General features: G+C 36.7%; 1 protein-coding gene across 1 annotated transcript in view; it reads right to left on the bottom strand.

The window, feature by feature from the left end:
- Window positions 1-2,279: 2,279 nt before the first annotated feature.
- ADGB (androglobin) overlaps window positions 2,280-19,242 on the bottom strand; it is a 157,608-nt gene continuing 140,645 nt past the window's right edge. Inside the window, exons 31-36 of the mRNA XM_055311188.1 lie at window positions 15,774-15,950; window positions 14,935-15,037; window positions 11,979-12,188; window positions 8,196-8,286; window positions 7,318-7,504; window positions 2,280-2,503 (exon numbers count right to left, since the gene is read on the bottom strand). Coding sequence (XP_055167163.1) covers window positions 2,318-2,503; window positions 7,318-7,504; window positions 8,196-8,286; window positions 11,979-12,188; window positions 14,935-15,037; window positions 15,774-15,950 — 954 coding nt within the window. The 3' untranslated portion in view covers window positions 2,280-2,317. The remainder of the gene's footprint in view (window positions 2,504-7,317; window positions 7,505-8,195; window positions 8,287-11,978; window positions 12,189-14,934; window positions 15,038-15,773; window positions 15,951-19,242) is intronic.

The following is a 19,242-nucleotide window of genomic DNA, read 5'->3' as shown; positions in this document are numbered from 1 at the left end:
ATTGATATAGTTTAAAAAGCAAATTAATGATCCAAGAACCTAACTCTGTAAGATATATAAAACAGAAGTATTTTTTGCACAGTTTTAAAGTTCAATGAATATTTCAAGGACTGCAACAGTTGTGTATATTAAGGGAAGACTAAACATTGCTATCTTTGAAAATTTACCAAAGTTGTTCACCATTTTGAAAAATGTATCACCAATGGCAACCCCATTCCAAATATTTGAGTGACAATTAAAAACTACCTGTAAATTAGTCTGCATTTATTTGTATCAACTGCATGGTCAGTGATTCCAAATATAGGTATAAACATTGTACCTGGTGTTCTGTGTCCTATGTATTTCCAGTGTAGTCACTGTAAGCACTTATACAGTAATATTTATAGTATCTTCTTAAAAAATATTTTGATTTTATTTTTCCTTTATTTTAAAGGTCAGGCACTATATTTTTCTTTTTTTATTTATTAGAAAATACCTTGTTAAATTTACCATATTGCTAATTCTTTTCTGTTCTTACTAGTTTTTCTTGTATGGAAAAGATCTAGAGGGCAGACGGGTGGCTCAGCGGTTTAGCGCCACCTTCGGCCCAGGGCCTGATCCTGGAGACCTGGGATCCAGTCCCACGTCAGAGCCTGCTTTTCCCTCTGCCTGTGTCTCTGCCCCCCGCCCCCCCCCCCCCCGCTGCCCCGTCTATCATGAATAAATAAAATCTTTAAAAAAGAAAAAGGTCTAGAAACAAAGCTAATATAGGAGAATTAGCTGAATCAATGACAATATATTTGTGCCATGAAATATTTCACAGCAATTAAAAAGAATTAATTAGCTTTGTCTCAAATTTTGTGTTGTTTGGTGAAAAAAATCACAACATGGTAAAGAATGTATAAAATGTCATTTTGGGGACACGTGGGTGGCTCAGCGGTTGAGCATCTTCCTTTCCCTTAGGGCATGATCCTGGAGCTCTGGTATTGAGTCCCACATCAGGCTCCCTGCGAGGAGCCTGCTTTTCCTTCTGCCTGTGTCTCTGCCTTCTCTCTGTGTCTCTCATGAATAAATAAATAAAATCTTTTTAAAAATGTCATTTTGTAAACTAGGACACGATATAAAATATTGATGTATGATTATATTAGATAAGTGAAAAACAAGGAAATATTTATTCTGGGTCATCATCATATACTATTTTGTAGGGTTTGGGAGATCATAGGGTGATGAAGGAAAGTTTAGGCAAAGAACAATGTGGGCAAGTGTTTGCATGTTTAAGTAAACTTACATATATATGTATATATATATATATCACTAAACATTTTTAAAATAAAATTTAATAAAATCTAAGTAAATGAAAAAAGGAAAATCACCTATCAAAGTGGAACAGTTTTGACTGATTAAAAAATACTGTTGGAGGGGCACCTAAGTGGCTCAGTGGTTGAGCATCTGCCTTTGGCTCAGGTCCTGATTCTGGGGTCCTGGGATCAAATTCCACATCAGGCTCCCCATGGAGACCTGCCTTTCTGTCTTTGTCTCTCATAAATAGATAAATAAAATCTTTTTTAAAAAATTAAAAATACTGTTGGAGTTTTCACCTGAGGAAGCCATGAACTGGAAGTGTGCTTTTAGGAGAAGCCCATCTCCCATCACATGCCTAAGTTAATACACTCACTGCAATTTTCTAAAACTGGCATATAAGAACATGTCCTGTGTCTTACAAAAAACCATGATGCCAGGTCACATGACAAGGGATGTGTTTGTGATCAAAGTCTCTATGTCTGTATTGCCTGAGTGTTAGGATTCAGACTTCGAACACTTCAATGGAGCTTAACCCACAGCAATTCTTACTCAGTGAAGGAGGTTTATGGAAGTTCAGCCTTTCAAAAAAAAAAAAAAAAAAAGCACAAATACAGAAGCATATTTAAAAAAATTTTTAAAGTCTCTAAGGTTAGAAACAAAATTTCTTCTAAGAACCATAGCTATTTTTCTCCTTGTTGAATGTTTTCAAATGTAATCATGTTAGTCCATTTATGATCTTGTTTTTACTACTTAACTAAAATGCAACAATTTAGAGGGAGATATGTAAATTTTATTGCAATTTACATATTTTGAGGCAATTTTTATTGAAATTAGAAAAGTTTAAATTCTCAAATCATAGTTTTCTGAGAAAAACCAACAAATAAATATTAAAATACAGAAATTCATTCTAAGAAGGAAAACTTCTCTATTTTCTATTGGCCTAATACCTTATCAGCAGGAAAGGTTAAAGATCACATTAAAAAAAATAAGGGGTTTCCTCTCCAGAAGAAGAAGGTACAAGTTGGGCACCTGCTGGTTACTTTTTCTTTCCTTTCTTTTTTTTCTGTGTGTCAGGAGCCAGCGTCTTCTTTTCTGGCTCCACTGAACTTGCTGCTTCCTCTGCAGCTAGGGCTTCCAATCTTAGGCGCTCAGCTTCCAGCAACTTGTTTCTATACTCTTCCCGGATATCGAAGATCTTCTGTCGGGCTTCATCTAAGGAGTCCTATTCCAAAACAAAATCCCAAGCAATTAAAGGCTCATGGTTCCAGAAAAAAAATTTGGGGAAAAAAAGCAATCAATCTTTTTATCCCTTCCTTATGCCAATAGATTCTGGCAGCAAGTTACTGAAAAGAGTCAAAAATTAGGTTATAGTCTCAATGTTTATCAATAAATGAAACATGAGCTAACAACAAAGGGTACATGAAAATTTTTCTAAAGATTGATTTATTTATTTATTTATTTATTTATTTATTTATTTATTTATTTATTTATGATAGACACAGAGAGAGAGAGAGAGAGAGAGAGAGAAGCAGAAGCAGGCTCCATGCCAGGAGCCTGATGCGGGACTCAATCCTGGGACTCCAGGATCGCGCCCTGGGCCAAAGGCAGGCGCCGAACCGCTGAGCCACCAAGGGATCCCCAGTACATGAAATTTTAACAAAATAGTGAATAAAAGCATCAGAAGGAGAAAGACAGAGAAAGATGAATATAATCTCAATAAAACATGCTGATCAGTGCATCTCTCATGAGTGCATTTTTCAGTTGTGCTCAGTAACTTACTAGTTCCCCACATTGTTCTAGACTTGATGAAATGTGCCTGACCTCTACTTGAAGAACTTTAAAACACTATCACCTAGTTCACTGGTTATCTTTGTTTTTGTAAGTTCGGTTTTCATTCAAGGACACCATGCTAAATCTGCGATCACATCTTGGTCCTATTCTTATCACCCCTACCCTCTCCTCCTGGATCAACCGATTCACTAGGTTTTCTGGACATCATACACCACTGACTTTTCTTCTACCTTCATAGCTGCTCCTTGTCAGTTGCCTTTGCTAATTTTTCCTCTTCTCCTTCATCTCTTATTGAGGAAGTGGCCACATCTTAGATCTTAGAACTCTTTCTTTGGTGATTTTATCTAACCCCATGGCTTTAAATTCCATTTCTAGACTGATGGGTCTCCCAATTTTTTGATCTTGAGCCCAGCTCTCTCTCCCAGATTCCAGAACCACATATCTAACGTCTATTCAATACTTCCACATAACTGTAATAGATATGTAAGAATGCTTTTTTGGATATGATAGATATTTCCAAAAATGTCCCAAATTGAAATCTTTATCTTTCCTTTCGAGCCATCAGATTTGATGGCAACTCAGCCCTACCAGTTGTTTAGCTAAAAACCTTAGAGCATTTCTTGACTCTTTTACTTTCTCTTATACCAACAATCCATCAGGAAATTCTGATTCTACTTGCAAAGTGCATATAAGCGACAGTTAAATATAGTTTATATTTTCAAAAAGAAAGGTAATTTTTAAAACTTAATGTTAGTTCCAGGCAACATTCTAAAAATGCTCACAAATAAAGCAATAATATAACTAAGGGCCAATGTAGCTTTACGAAGAGGCTTTGGCTTTCTCATTTAATTTGCATTTCTGATAGTATGGGCACAATTATGGTTCAACCTGTTGATTGTTTCTTGTTTCAAAAATGATATAATTTGTTAAAAAAAGTATTAGTTAACTGATGCTAGCTAGAAGAGAGGCTTCTAGAAATGACTGTTGTGTCTTCATTGGAATTCTTCAAGAAATTTTCTGTGGTTTTGCAACTGCATGATTTTGGTAGAGCTTGTGGAAGAGCTGAATGTCAGAATCAGACTCTTCTCAAAATTTTTGGCAAAAGTAAAGTACTACAATAAAATTGGCTTTACTAAATCAATTGTACAAAATGATAATAGTGCCATTTTAAAAAAAGAGAGAAAGTCTTCTAATGATTTAGTGTAATGTAAGTTTAATATATGTCAATAATCTCTTGAGGATTGGTATGTTTTTCTCCCATCTGATAAGAAATGTGGTACTGATAATGTTTCTATTAAGGTAGTTTCAACCATAACTAGAGTTTTTGTACCTCACACAGAATGAAATCTGAATTAAAAACCATCCCAGTTAGGGGCACCTGGGTGGCTCAGTGGTTGAGCATCTGTCTTTGGGTCAGGGTGTGATCCTGGGGTCCTGGGATCAAGTCCCACATCAAGCTCCCTGCAGGCAGCCTGCTTCTCCCTCTGCCTATTTCTCTGCCTCCTCTTTGTGTCTCTCATAAGTAAAAAATAAAATCTTAAAAAAAAAATCCCAGTTAATATTTCTTCCCTATTGCCTTCCCATCTACTGCGTTTACTTGTCCATTAAACACAGAAAAAACATTAATGGAAATAACAAAATTTCCTTTTGTCTTATGATACTATAACTTAAACTATTTTCTATATGATAAATTGAATCTGCATAACTTTAATATTCATTTTTTTGGTTCACTGATTCATTTTTGAAACAAACTTTTGTGAAATAGACATCCCTTCCAGGTTTGGGGTATACAACAGTGAATCAAAACAAAGTTCCTATTCATATTATATCTAAATTCTACAGAAGAGAGATTAAAAATGTGTACATATTATATATTTATATATAATTATATATGTTTATATATTGTAGAATATATTTTTATATGATCAATAAATATTTATAAATAATAGGTAGAAAATAAAATATACTTTTCCATGTTAAACCAATAAATGAATACACATACATGATAATTGCTTTAAAGAAAATAATAAAACCAGGCATGGGTATACAAATACTGAAGGATGCTAACTGTAAAAGGGAAGCTAGAGAAGATCTCTCTAATAAAGTGACAATGCATAGAAGATCTCAAAAAGTGAAGCTATAAACCATTTGACTCTTTAGAGGAAAGAATATCCCAGAAAGAGGTAGGAGCAAGTCAAAGGCCTCAGAGGTGGGAACATGTCAGACTATTTAGTGGAAAGGTGAAATCAGTTTGCAAAAAACAAAGGAAGCAAAGCAGACAGAGTTACAGGGGAAAAGCTCAGAGAGTCAAGTGGGCACTAGATTATATAGAGCTCTAGACACCGTAGTAAAGACTTTTTTTCTCTTAGTGAAATGTGAAGCCATTACAGGAGTGAAACAATTCCATTCTCCATTTTAGAGATGTACTGTGATCACCATTAGCGCAATTCATAAAATATTTGCAGTTATCCTCCAAGCACAAAGTAGCACTGCACTCCATATTAGTCTGCTAGGGCTTTTGTAACAAAGTGCCACATCTGGGTGGCTTAAGGAACCAAAATTTATTGTTTCAGAGTTATTGATGCTACAAATTTGAAATCAAGGCATCAGCAAGGTCACTTCTTTCACTGAAGCTGTTATGTCACCATTTCACTAACTTTGACCCATGAAATGTGACTATTAAATGTAAATGAGATTAAAAGGACCCTCTCCTGGACTTTATTGGACGTGCCAGTGAAGTATAAATACGCTTTTATTGTTTTAATCCAGGGCTTGGTAAATTAAGGCGTGTCAAAAAATATGGCTCATGCTTATTTTTCTAAATAAAGTTTTATTGATACACACATAGGCATTATCTTTGAATTTGTGTTAACAACAGCAGAATTGAGTAGATACAACATATGGCCTGCAAAGACAAAAATATTTACTACCTGGCCCTTTACAGAAAAAAAGTTTGCTAACCTCTGTCTTCAGCCACTGAGACACTGGGGCTGTTTATCACCAGAGGATAAAATGGTTTGTCCTGATGGTCACAATCATTTTGGCTTTAAGCAGAGACTCCATTGTAGAAGAGCAAGATGGAAGCAGTGAAATCAGTCAGGAGGCTGTGATACTCTGAGTAGAAAACACGATTTGGACTAGGGTGGTAGGATTAGATAGAATGAAAAGTGATTGAATTATAGATATATTTTCAAGTTGATACTACCTAGTGTTGATAATGGATTAGATGAAGGAGGTGAGAGAAGTCAAAGATGTCTCCAAAGTCTGTGCTTTGAGCAGCTGAAAGACTTCAAACTGCCCTTTCTGGGTGGGAATATTGGTGCAGGTGAAATGTTTGGGCTGACATGAGAAAGAGGGCAAGAATGATAGAATCTAGATTTGGAGAGGTTTGGTTTAAGGTGCCTATTGGACAAGCAAGAGGAGGAGTCAACTAAGCATATTCCTCAGGTCAGCCAATACTGAAATGACATGGAGAACCTAATGTCACTAAGGCTGATACATTTAGGAAGTCCTGTAGCCATCAGTGTCTTTGGGAGTCTGTGTGTGTGTTGTAGGAATGAGGGATGAAAATAAATCTTCATCCTCTATAGTGGAAGTCAACCATATATTTATTGAATGTCCCCACTTTTTACTTTTTCACTACAGAAACCCACCCTCCCAACCTAATTTTGTTGTTGTTGTTGGAACTTGCCTAGATAAAGCGCTTTTAGTCTTCTGCTAGGGTGGAGAAGGGACAGTCACCTGATTACAAAAAGTTGAGGTAGTGACCTACAATTCAAACTGCTTCTTACATAGCTTCAAGCCAAGCAAACCCAACAGCCCTGTCTTCCTCCCACTTCCCCTTCACTTCTCATAGGGCTGATACTACCAACTTCAGAGACTTTTAGGGATTCTGTGGAGCAAATTGCGTTGATTCTTAAAGAGTTTTTCTGCTACAATCTCAGAATTTGGCTGCCTCAAGTCTGTTAATACAATCTTCACCCAGCTCTCTTCCAACTTCATATATTTTATTGTTGTCTTCTCTCTCCTTCATCTTATTTTTGTGCATAGATCCCCCATACTACAATTTTGAGGGGTTTAAGGAAGTAAGTGGAAGTAGATGTGTTTCACCAATCCTCCATCTTTTCTGAGGAGCTGGGAATTAAATGCTCTCAAGACTTCTTTCCACCCAGGTCCTATATGATTCTACAATATCACTTTAACAAGAATGTGCCAACTGTAATCTCTGTGTATGTTGAGACTCACCCGCATCTCCCCATACATCTCCAGGACTTTATCCTTTACTTTAAACTGTTCTTCTTGGTCAATGTCTCGAATGCTGAGGACTCTAGTCCTATACTGGCGGAACTGATGAACCTCCTCTGCCTTTTGCATTGCTTGCTGCTGGTTCAGTTCCTCTGTTTGTAGCACAGGGTCTTTGTTTACTGTTCTTCTATAAAAACATCCAAAGAGATGCATAAACCATTTTGGAATGCTAGGGTGAACTTTACTTTAAAATTCAAAAATTAAAATCATATGAACAGTGTGGTAGACTGAATCCAATAGAATATTAGGAATAGAAAGGATAAACTATTAATTTTTGATGGATTACACAGCACTTCTTGAGTCACTAATATTTTAGGAAAGAATTCTAGGAAAATGCCAATAAAATCAAATCAAATGTACCATGTGATGAGGTATTCATGGAATTGGTGTTGGAAACTACAAGAATATTTGGAGGTTTTCTTTATTTAATTTATGCAACTAAATAATGTTGAAAATATTTCCAAACTTATAAATATGCTTGAGTAACTATCTCCCTCTATTAATCCTATTGTCTGATTTCAATAAAATTGAACCTACTTAAATATCAGCAGGAATACTGGGAATTTTCAGTACTCAACTCACCTTAATCAGCTTAAAAATTAAATCTTTACATAAAATATTCAAATGTTTTTATAGTTGACCTAATAAAACATTTGCTAAATTTGAGATGTAAACTCATGTACTTCTAAAAATTTGAATACATTGATGTATATTAAGCATTTAAATTCAAATTTTCAGTTGTTTAGTATCTGCTTACTAATGTATCCAAAATTCTATGAACGCAGATGTCTGCATTAATTATGTTTATTAAAACTTACCGTATATACTGAGTTAAGTCTACACACTCCAGCGCTTTTCTAATAAGTTGTGGAGACATTTCCAAAATTGTTGGGGTTCGTGAAGGAGGCCCTGTTAAAAAAAAGTCCTAGACTTTCAAAGAAGAATCAACACTTACTACATGACTGTTATATCTTATTTTAATTAAAAAAAATATCTTCTGTTAAAAAAAAGCAACCAATGATTGGACTTATCTAATTTAATATGATTTTAATGTGGCTCAATGTAACTTTATTAAAATATAATTATATTTCATATCTCTCTTCTAGCTGGTGTTACTATACTTACAGTTACATGAAGGAGATGGAAAAATGAATATATTCTATAAGAAGAGTAACAGAATCTTATCATGAAGCTAGTTAAATGAAGAGGGAGACAAGAACTAAAAATCATACTGTATTTCATCATAAACTAAATAACTCAATATTTAAAATGCTTAGTCTAGGGTTAAAAGCCATTATAAGCATTATGAGAATAGGATATAAAAATATTTGAGACATATCAGTCTACTTTAAGAAACTTGTAGATCTGTGGAGTAGGTAACATATATCAGGCAAACACTGAAAATCAATTTAGCAGGAGATTTCTACTCCGTAGACTCGTATGAACCCATGAGTACAAACTTAAAAAGAGACTTTAGAGTCTAAAATATTAACCATTCAGGTTTTCCAGGACATTTATTTTCCTTTTAAAAATGTTATTGGGGATCCCTGGGTGGCGCAGCGGTTTGGCGCCTGCCTTTGGCCCAGGACGCGATCCTGGTGACCCGGGATCGAATCCCACGTCGGGCTCCCGGTGCATGGAGCCTGCTTCTCCCTCTGCCTATGTCTCTGCCTCTCTCTCTCTCACTGTGACTATCATAAATAAATAAATAAATTTTTAAAAAAATAATAAAAATGTTATTGGAGTATAATTTACATGTCATAAAATTCACCCATTTTAAAAGTGTAATTCAATGCTTTTTTAAAGATTGTATGTATGTATGTATTTATTTATTTTAAAGATTTTATTTATTTATTCATGAGAGACACACAGAGAGAGGCAGAGACACAGGCAGAGGGAGAAGCAGGGTCCTCACAGGGAGCCCAAAGCAGGCCTCTATCCTGGATCCCGGGATCACGCCCTGGGCCAAAGGCAGACGCTCAACCGCTGAGCCACCCAGGGATCCCATAATTCAATGCTTTTTAATACGTTTACAGAGTTGTGTGACCATCTCAACTCAGCTCCATGATAAAAACATAAATTCGATCATATTCTTCATTTTGTAACATAAAACATTCTTGAAGAATTGACATTCTGCAATATGTCGTTTAGAAAGCAGTAGCCAATAACTTCTTTTTTCATTGTGATTATTATGGGATCTTAGATTTCTAAAGTTCATTTACTTTTCTTATGAACATATCTACTCATACTGCTATCTTTTTGGCATTTCAAGCATGAGTTGTTTCTATAAGACATAACTGTGCTTATTTTGACTGGAAAGAAAATACTAGTTAATTAGATGTTTGTAGCAAACTATAGAAATGATCCCTGAAAGTATAATCTTGTGTTTTCTTACCTCCTACCAAATAACATATATTTAAACAGAAAAGGGTGTGGGAAAGGGGCCAAGAAGGTTCATCTCGATGTTCTGCAAAAATCTGTTGTGTCAGAATATGGTGAAAGTGTATTATGACAGCCTTGTACCTCTTGAACAGTGCAGCCCAAAGTGTGTGCGTGTGGATGCATGTGTTTCTGTGTGTGTGTGTGTGTGTGTGTGTGTGTGTGTGTGTGTATGTATACCATCCTCTGTCTGCAAACTGGCCCTCTATGGGATAAATTCTGAAAGTGAGAATATGCATTTAGAAATAACTTTTGTTTTTAAAGATTGTATTTAGTTATTTGACAGAGAGAGCAAGAAAACACAAGCAGGAGAATAGCAGAGGGAGAAGCAGACTCCCCACCGAGTAGGGATCCCAGCGCAGGACTCCATCCCAGGACCCTGAGATCATGACCTGAGCTGAAGGCAGATGCTTAATCAACTGTGAAAAATGAGGAGCAGAAAAGCTGACATGGAAGTGGTGCCTGCCAACTCTGGTCTGGGGCTCTACACAAAAAAAATGAAATCTGCAGCATGACTCACTACCCAAGGCTGGAGTGAAGAATCCTGATTCCATCCCATTTTTACAACTTAAAAGTTTACCTTGTTAGTATATAAATAAACAGTTCTACTTCTGAATGTAATTATATTTTCATTTTGCAGGTCTTTAACCAAGTGTGGGGGAAAGTTTGCATTCCATTAGAGATCACAATATATGGATTCCAAAGAACTAGGTAGGGGTTGAATCCTGCTTTACTCTGCACTGTTTCGGCCTCCCTCCCTCACATGATGCATCTATGTCACTTCAATTTTGAAACAGAGATAGTAGTATATGCTTTGGCTAGTTCATAGAGGCTCCAGTGAGATAATATATGCAAAGCCACTCTACATAAAAAATATTAATTTAGAGTGATAGATGCTATTCTAATTAAGTTTTAGTGTCACGTCATTTATGTCATTATTTATTAAATGAGTGCTTACTTTCAAAATATTGGATCAAAAAATAGAATCTCTTGTTACTATAAGTAAAAGCTCTTTGAATTTCTGAATTTTCTTCTGCCCTGTGGAAATCCTTCAAGGACCTGTTTTAACCACAGTTTTTAATTTAAAAATTCTCAGACTGGTTTAGCAATTTTGAGAAGAGAACCATTGTTATTGTTTCTAATGATGCAGCCTTCCAAAATATCTTTCTTTCCTGCCTGGGTTCTGAACAAGTAGAGAAATAAAGAGTAAGATTTTTGCCACTGATATAGGTATAATTGAAGAATGCAGTTCGATGGGAGAGGCAAACGGGCCATGGTCACAAAACTTAACAGCTGGATAGCTGACCCCTGCTGCCCTGTCACTACCATAGGTAGTGCTTCTAACTGGGGGATGAGCAAGGGACTCAAGATCCCCTATGGGCAGCCCAGTTTATTGTTTCAACCATATAGGGCATTTAATCCCTTAGCAACAGAGAATCTAGGAACTGCTTAGGGGAAATCCTTCCTCATAGAGTCGAGGATGAAAAGATATTTCTCTGTAAAACCTTCTATTAAGGATTTAGGTTCATTTTAGCAAACAAATACGAATCCCCATTATACAGAAATTAACCAAATCAGTGTGCATTGTGCACCATTGAAAACTCCTCTCCTCCAAAATTGTAGAATCCAAATATTATAGATTTGTTATAAAAGGTAAAAGGAAAATATATCATGTAGCACATTGTAGATAAAATAGAAAGGATCTGTGTTTGGTGACAAGGGCATGTGCAATTTTATTTTTAGTATTTTTTTAAAGATTTTATTTATTTATTCATGAGAGACATACAGAGAGAGAGGCAGAGACACAGGCAGAGGGAGAAGCAGGCTCCCCATGGGGAGCCTGATGTGGGACTCGATCCCAGGACCCCGGGATTCAGGCCCTGAGCTCAACCGCTGAGCCACCCAGGCATCCCATATTTTTTAGTATTTGTAGACACAGAAAAATGTACAAAAATACACCTGCTACATTTTGGGGGGTCCACGTCTATCTTTAAGGTAATGAGGTCCTTGAGCAAATGATCAACTCTGATAAGCAAAATGAAACCCTATGAATCCAAAATACATATTTTTCTGTTTTATAACCCTAGTCATCACGTTAGTGTCTTTTCCAGAATTTTTACTTCCAAGTACATATTTGTCTAACAAATGAGAATAATACTTACTGATATTTTCTTTTCGTGTACTCTGTTCCTCCTTCCCTGCTGGGGACGTTCCTCCACTTTCACTGCTCACCAATTTTGACAGATCCTTCAAGCCCTTGCTCATTTGCCATTTCTTCCACAGCATACTCCCCGATAGTATGACATCTTTGCTCTCAGAGCCAATGGAACCCTTTGTGTCTGACTCTTTTATGGCATTCGGAGATATTTCAACTACAACATGACATGTGCATTACTAAAGAAAATTTGCACTCTATAAAAATCATATGCAAAAAAGTAACAGGGCTTGTGGGAGCCAGTTGTGTGCAGACTTAAAAGCTTTGCCACGTCTAACCAGAGTACTAGCAAAAACAATCATTAGTAGCCTCTGAAAACACCATGGATGGTCCAGACCATTTGCATGTCTGGAAGTGCCTCAGGATATGAAAACATCACATAAAAATGGACGCTTTAGCAGGGGCGGGGGGGGGGGCATTGTCAATGAAATGGGATCTCTAAACCACTGGGGCCACTGCTAGGGTGAGCCCTGGAGGAAGTACAACTAACTGGCTTTGGGGGAAATGTATGTGAGTAGGATTCTCCTCTCTGGAGGAGCCCTGTGTCTAGGCACTTGTCTCAAATTATCTTAAAATAGAGCTGACAAGAGCTCTTGCTTGTGAAGTTGCAAAGCTGGAAAGTTTTTCCTTAATGCTTTAATTCTACTCCCGTGTTCTAGATCTTTAATGCCTAGGAAAAAGCTGTGTAAAACCTACCACAACTTCCACATTATGCAGACATCCCCCCCCCCATTTATCATGTGCAGAAAATTTAATTAATATTATATTCTGCTTTGAATAAAAGGTGATAATTTTTTAAAGCATGGAGAAATGTTGAAATAAATATATTGTTAAAATTGATAAACCTCTAGAGCAAAAAGGATCAAATAAAAAAGCAATTAAAATAAAATTTATTCCAGGGGTGCCTAAGTGGCTCAGAAGTTTAAGTGTTCCTTTGGCTTCCTTTGGCTCAGATCATGGGAGAGAGCACAAGCAAGGGGAGGGCAGAGAGAAGAGGAGAAGCAGACTCCTTGCTGAGCAAGAAGCCTGACGTGGGGCTGGCTCAGATCATGGTCCCAAGCCCTGCATCAGGCTCCCTGCTCAGTGGGGAGTCTGCTTCACCCTCTGCTACTGGCTTATGCTCTTTCTCACTGTCTTTGTCTCTCTCTCTCTCAAATAAACAAATAAAATCTTTAAAAAATATCTTAAAAAATAAAATTTATTCCAGGAAGTTTAACTTAGATAAAATAAACAAATTTCTTATAAAATGTACCTTACTAATCCTGACCCAAGTAGAAGTAGACCAGCTAAATAGTGAGGGATAGAAAGTATACAGTGTACGAGTCCAAACATGAAGCTCAAGAACAGACAAAATGAAAATGTGGTAATAGAGGTCAGACTAGTAATTACCTTGAGGGAGAGCATGGCTGAGGGAAGGGAATGAGGAAGACTGGGGATGTTTAAGTGTTTATATCTTGATCTGAATGGTGGTTCCTGAGTGTATACAAATGTAAAAATTTATCAAGCTATACAATGAATATTTGCGCATTTATTGCTTAGATGTTTTAGGACAAAGTCACCCTCCTTTGAGCCTTGTTCTCCACGAGGCCTTGTCCTTGGCTTGTGAATCCCAGTTTTAGCAAAGAATCCTGCTGGACTAACTTATCAAGAACTCACGAACCCAGCTCCTCTCTTCCCCTACCCTGGATATCTAACCAAGTTTTTCTGAGTAAGTTTCCACCCCTCTCTGCCTAGTCACTATAAAGTGCCATTTGTCCCTGCTGTATTCAAAGCTGAATTCAATCTCTCTCTCCTACTACAATGGTGTTGACTCCTATTGCAATAATCTTGAATAGTCTTCCTTGCCATTTTTAACAAGTTATCTAGTGCAACATTTTTCTTATGCATATAACTCAATACAACATTTAAAAAATAATAAAATCTAATAAAATAAATTTAAAAATAATAATCTGATAGAATCATAATAAAACCTATTCACCTTTGTATTATTAATATGGTAACAGACTTTAACAGTTAGAAAAGTGAGTACTTTAGGAGTTAGAAATATTTCAAATCCCAACTTTATCACTTTTTAGATGTGTGACTTAGGAAGAGTATGGTGACTCTCTGAGCACTGGTCTCTCTATATGTAAAATAGGAATAGCACTGTCAACCTCTCGTTGCTGTAGGTTAAAAAAGAGAAAACAAACAAGAGTGTTGTGAAGAATACCCATCCCAGGAAAACAAAATCAGGGTGATATTTGTTTTTTATACTCTTTATATGAAAACTTAAGGGACATTATCTTTATAACAATCATTGAATTACGTTCTTGAAGATGTCAATGTGGAAAAGCATGACTAGGGATGTGAATGCCTTCAGCTTCCCTGGGCATCCCAATGAGTGGATAGACAGGAGCATCAAAAGGCACTCTGGGGTAACAGAGAAGCATCTGCAAGCTGGCTCTTGTGAACTTAGCAATTTACAGAGCAAATTACTCTGGGCCTGTGTCCTTATTGGTAAGTTGGAAATCCTATTATAGATCAGTGGATTCATGAGAGTGTTCAATGAAATAATTAGTATTTTTGGTCCTAGGCTGACAGCAATCACTCAGTAAAAGCAGTTAGCTTGATCTTATTGCTATTATTTATAGTTATTATTACTAGAAAGGTGCCTGACTGACACTAGTAGGCCTGCTTTTAAGGTCACACACTGCCACCTTTGAACCAGGCTGCATTCATATTTCTGGTTTCATCTTTTCTTAAATGGAGAAAACCCTGCCTCCTTGTGGAAAAAGCAAACATCTGCTTGGTAAAAAGCAAACATCTCAGAATCTGTTTTCCTATACTGTAGAATATGCTCTATCTTTCAAAAGGTACAAGGCACAGCTCCATGCTCAGAGGCAGTTGGGGCAGGGTTCACTGACCTTCCTCCACTGCTTTAGTTTGGCTCTCACTCACAGGCACACTGTCAGCATCTGGTATTTTCTTAATGAACTGGCTGAGGTAATGCAGGCGAGCCTGGGAAGCCTAAAGAACAAATGCTATCAATGAACAACAGTCCAGGCAACAACACTTAAAGAATGCATGAAAGAAGCAGGAGAATGTGAATAAGTATGGCAGTTTGAATGAGGCCAGCTCAGATTATCAAAGAAACTCAAATTCTGAGCCATCCATCATTCTGACAGTGTTTGAGGACTAATGAAGAAGCAGTCCTAAAATGAATACACTAGGCTTGCAGGCTTAGATCCAGTTGCTCCTGAGCCTTTTTCATCTGGCTTACTAACCCTGAGTTGGAATGTGAAACACAGATGAGCAATAATGGTTCCCTGTAGCAATGATTCTTATGTGAAATCGAGTAGGATGGGAGACATGAAGTATGTTATTCTACATGCTTTCTATCCATTCAAGGCTGTCCAAAGTACATGAAAGCACATATTAAATATTTTTATGCTTTCTGACTTGGGAGTGTGAGAACAGACATGTATTTGCCCACACCACATGAAAGAATGAGGGAATCTGTAGTTTGGGCCGATAAGTGGCACCCTTATGTACTTCGCTTCTGCGAGTCATCTGGTATTGGTCATCTGCACAACATTTCGCAATGTATTCAAATGTGGTCTTAACATTTAGTGAGTGAGTGTCTAACAAAATTCCAGGTACCATTCCTAAAGGAAAGACTAGGCACTTTTACCAATATGGCCCTTCCTTCAGACCAATGCGTAGGAATGGAAAGTTAAAGAACAACTTTTCAAACTCGAGTGACCTTGATAGCTCTTCCTGGCTCGGTTGTCTCCCAGGCCTGTTTCATGGCTCGGATTTCATCTGCTCGTTCTGTATCTTTTTTCACTTCGAAAAATTCTGCTTCATTGTGTTCAGTGACCAACCTCAAAATCCAGTATGGTTTATTTGGGTCCTCTTGTTGAGGGTGAACAGTGGATACCTGATAAATAAAATAAAAATCTTTAGGTCAGGTGTTTTCTCCTCCATTCAAAAGGCTCTGGATTTTAGCCCATGACCCATAATCTAACTATTAAGTTTTTACCCAGGAGAAATGAACACACATGTTCACAAAAATATTGGACAAAAAATTCATTATAGCCTTACTCATAAAAGCCAAAAAGGGTAACAATATAAATGTTTCTCAATTGATGAATAGATAAATTATCATCTGGCCATATCATTGAATGCTACTTACATTAAAAAGTAATAAACTATTGAGGTTAACCACAATGCAGATGAATCTTACAGGTAGACATCATACTGAGATCAAGAAGCTGAGCAGAGAAGAATACATCTTTTATGATTCATTTGTATGAAATTCCAGAACAGGCAAAACTGCTGCCTGCAGATGTGTGTGAAGATGTCAGAATCCAGTGCAAAGAGGCTTGAGGGAATCTCCAAGCTTATGGAAATGGTCTATACTTTATACCTTGATAGAGCTGTGGGTTACAGGGTGAATGCCCTTGTCACAATTCATTGAATTGTATAATTAAGATTACTGCATTTCACTGCATGCAAATTTTACCTAACAACTGTCAACAAAGAAAAAAAGAAAATTCTAAATTGCATTTAGGAGTATACAGCATCTCTTTAAAAAATGAGGGGAGGAATAGTTGATCATGTCCATAATGGATATATACACATTATGAAAGTTAACATTTGAAATCTCATAGGATTATTTTCACAAACCATAGGCTGGAAGCAGATTGACATAGGGCTTGAAATATGTAGGTAAGTGAGGCTCATTGGTGACAATCTGATAGGGAGATAGGCTGAATCTAACGTGGTTACTAGCACTTTACATACGCGATTGAGACAATGTCAATTATCCATGTTAAATAATGTAGATGGCGAAGCAGGGATCCGTAGGGCCACTGAATAAAGTTCTTGTGGGAGATCTTTTTCCCTTCTACAATATTCCCCTAATGCTCAGATGACAACTTAAATCTCACAATTGAACGCTCTTTTATTTCTTCCTTTTACAACACAGTACAAAAGATTTTATTATCTTTTATGCTGCATGATAAATGAGTCTATCAGAAACTTCTCTAGGATCAGGAAAGGGACTATGATGAAGGACTACGGGGTTAGGGGCACATGTAAGAGTTTATGAATTTGTAAACATGTAAGAGTTTGTTTTAAACCTCATTAACTTATTTTGTGGATGATAATAATATTTTCTTAGTGAATCCAAATAATTTATTTCATAAAACTGAATGATAAACTGGAGCTACATCTAGAGAAGTTAACACGCAGCATTATTTTGACATTTCAAGGAAAGAAAGTGGTTGATTGAAATCACTTCACCTATGTTTTTCAACCAAACAATGTTAAAAAATAATCTAATTTCAGGGACACCTGGGTGGCTCAGTGGTCGTGTGTCTGCCTTTGGCTCAGGTCGTGGCCCCAGGGTCCTGGGATCGAGTCCCACATCAGGCTCCCTGCAGGGAGCCTGCTTCTCCTTCTGCCTGTGTCTCTGCCTCTCTCTAGAAAGAGATTTCTATCTCTCATGACTAAATACATTTAAAAAATAATTTTAAAAAAAGATTTTTAAAAAATAACCTGCTTTTAAATAGAAAATTGAGTCTGGTCCTTTCAAAAGTAATAATCCCTTGATAAAGAAATTTTTCTTTCTTTTTCCATATCTATTTAGCTATTACAATAAAGGGCAGCATTTGGATTATAAAATGTAGCCAGTGAAAACATAAGTAACATAAATTTAAGAAGAAATTAGCTTTTCTGCATGAAATAAAATCGATGATCAAGTAAATTCAACATGATTATGGTGACTAAAGTGAAAATACAAAGTATAATATGTTTTCAGTTTCTTGTTTGGCATATATGTTAATACATCTTCAAATATGAAACAATATAACATCAATGCCTACTAATCAACTGGCACAATATTAAGATTCCTAAAGCTTAGTTATTATTATCTTAAAAACCTAATTCTCGTGTGAATTCTGTAATTCTCATGTGAATTCTTGGTTACAGAATGCACTGTGTGCTGTGCAAACTGATCCAAGTACCATCTTTTCTCGGATTCCTCAGAATTCATGAGTATTTCAAAGTTAACTCAGGTCAAATTCCACAACTCCTTATTAAATGATGGATCTTCTGAACATTCATCACAATTTGAAAAAGAATGGACGGCCACCATACATGTCATTTTTTTTTCCCAATCACTACTTTTCTGTAGAATTGCTTTTTCTTGACTTAACATTTTTACAAGCTTTTTAATTTTTTCTTCATTTCTTTTTACATACCTTAATGCCCCCAGCTGCAGCCTTTCACTTCGATTTTCATCTAGAGAGAGGTATGTTATCACACATTATAGGGCTGACTCTAAAATATGTTTCAGGAAGCAATAAATCATCAAGTACTATATGGACTGCTGTATTTATAGCACTATTTGTATCATTAGTTTGGTTTTCAAGCTTGTGTATATCAGTGTCTCTCACATGTCTCTTATAATGTCCAATGCCCAGATACTATATATACTATAGTGTAGTATACTATGCACTCTAATGGGACATCTGGCCAAAGATGTTTATGCTCATGCAGCACAAACACTTAGGAGCTATTCAGAAGGTGACTTGTCAGTCACCTTGATGAAGATCACTTCCCAAATGCATGCTCTACAAAGTATCCTGGAGTAGCAGACGAGGCTCATATGGCCTGCCACTTTTTATACTGACAGCTTCCCAAATAGTAAGAGTTGATTCCAGGGAAATGACCATAGCTTCTGAATAGAAAAGCTTTTGGCATTTCCCCTTGTTTATCATGGTACTTATTGCAGTTCCCTCAGGACTGCGGATTCCTTGCTTGTTCAATCATTGGTGCATATCCCATTCTATCCTTGAGAGTACTTCCCCACGTTTGACTCCTTTTAGGAGTCAAAAATGCATGGCTCCAACTCGGTTTGACTGCTTTAACAATGACGTTTTGTGAAAACACATGTGATACTAATTTTTGATAAAGTTCCTCACATTCATCTAGGTCCCGACAAAATAACTTCAATAGGAAAGCTCATATGACAGCTGTGCATACACCTCAAATGCAGTCGAAGAGCTGAAGAACTGGCTTCTAAGCAAGCTTAACTCATTTTGGAAGTATCTGAAGAGCAACCACACAACCCCCTTGATCTTCTGCCATCAATTGTAAGAATTTGGATAGCTCCTCCTTTCATTGTTTTCAATTAAGGCCTGAAGAGCACCATTCTTGTAATAGTT

Source organism: Nyctereutes procyonoides, unplaced genomic scaffold (genome assembly GCF_905146905.1).
Source record: "Nyctereutes procyonoides isolate TBG_1078 unplaced genomic scaffold, NYPRO_anot_genome, whole genome shotgun sequence".
Lineage (NCBI taxonomy): Eukaryota > Metazoa > Chordata > Mammalia > Carnivora > Canidae > Nyctereutes > Nyctereutes procyonoides.
This window is presented reverse-complemented; position numbering and strand designations above follow the sequence as displayed.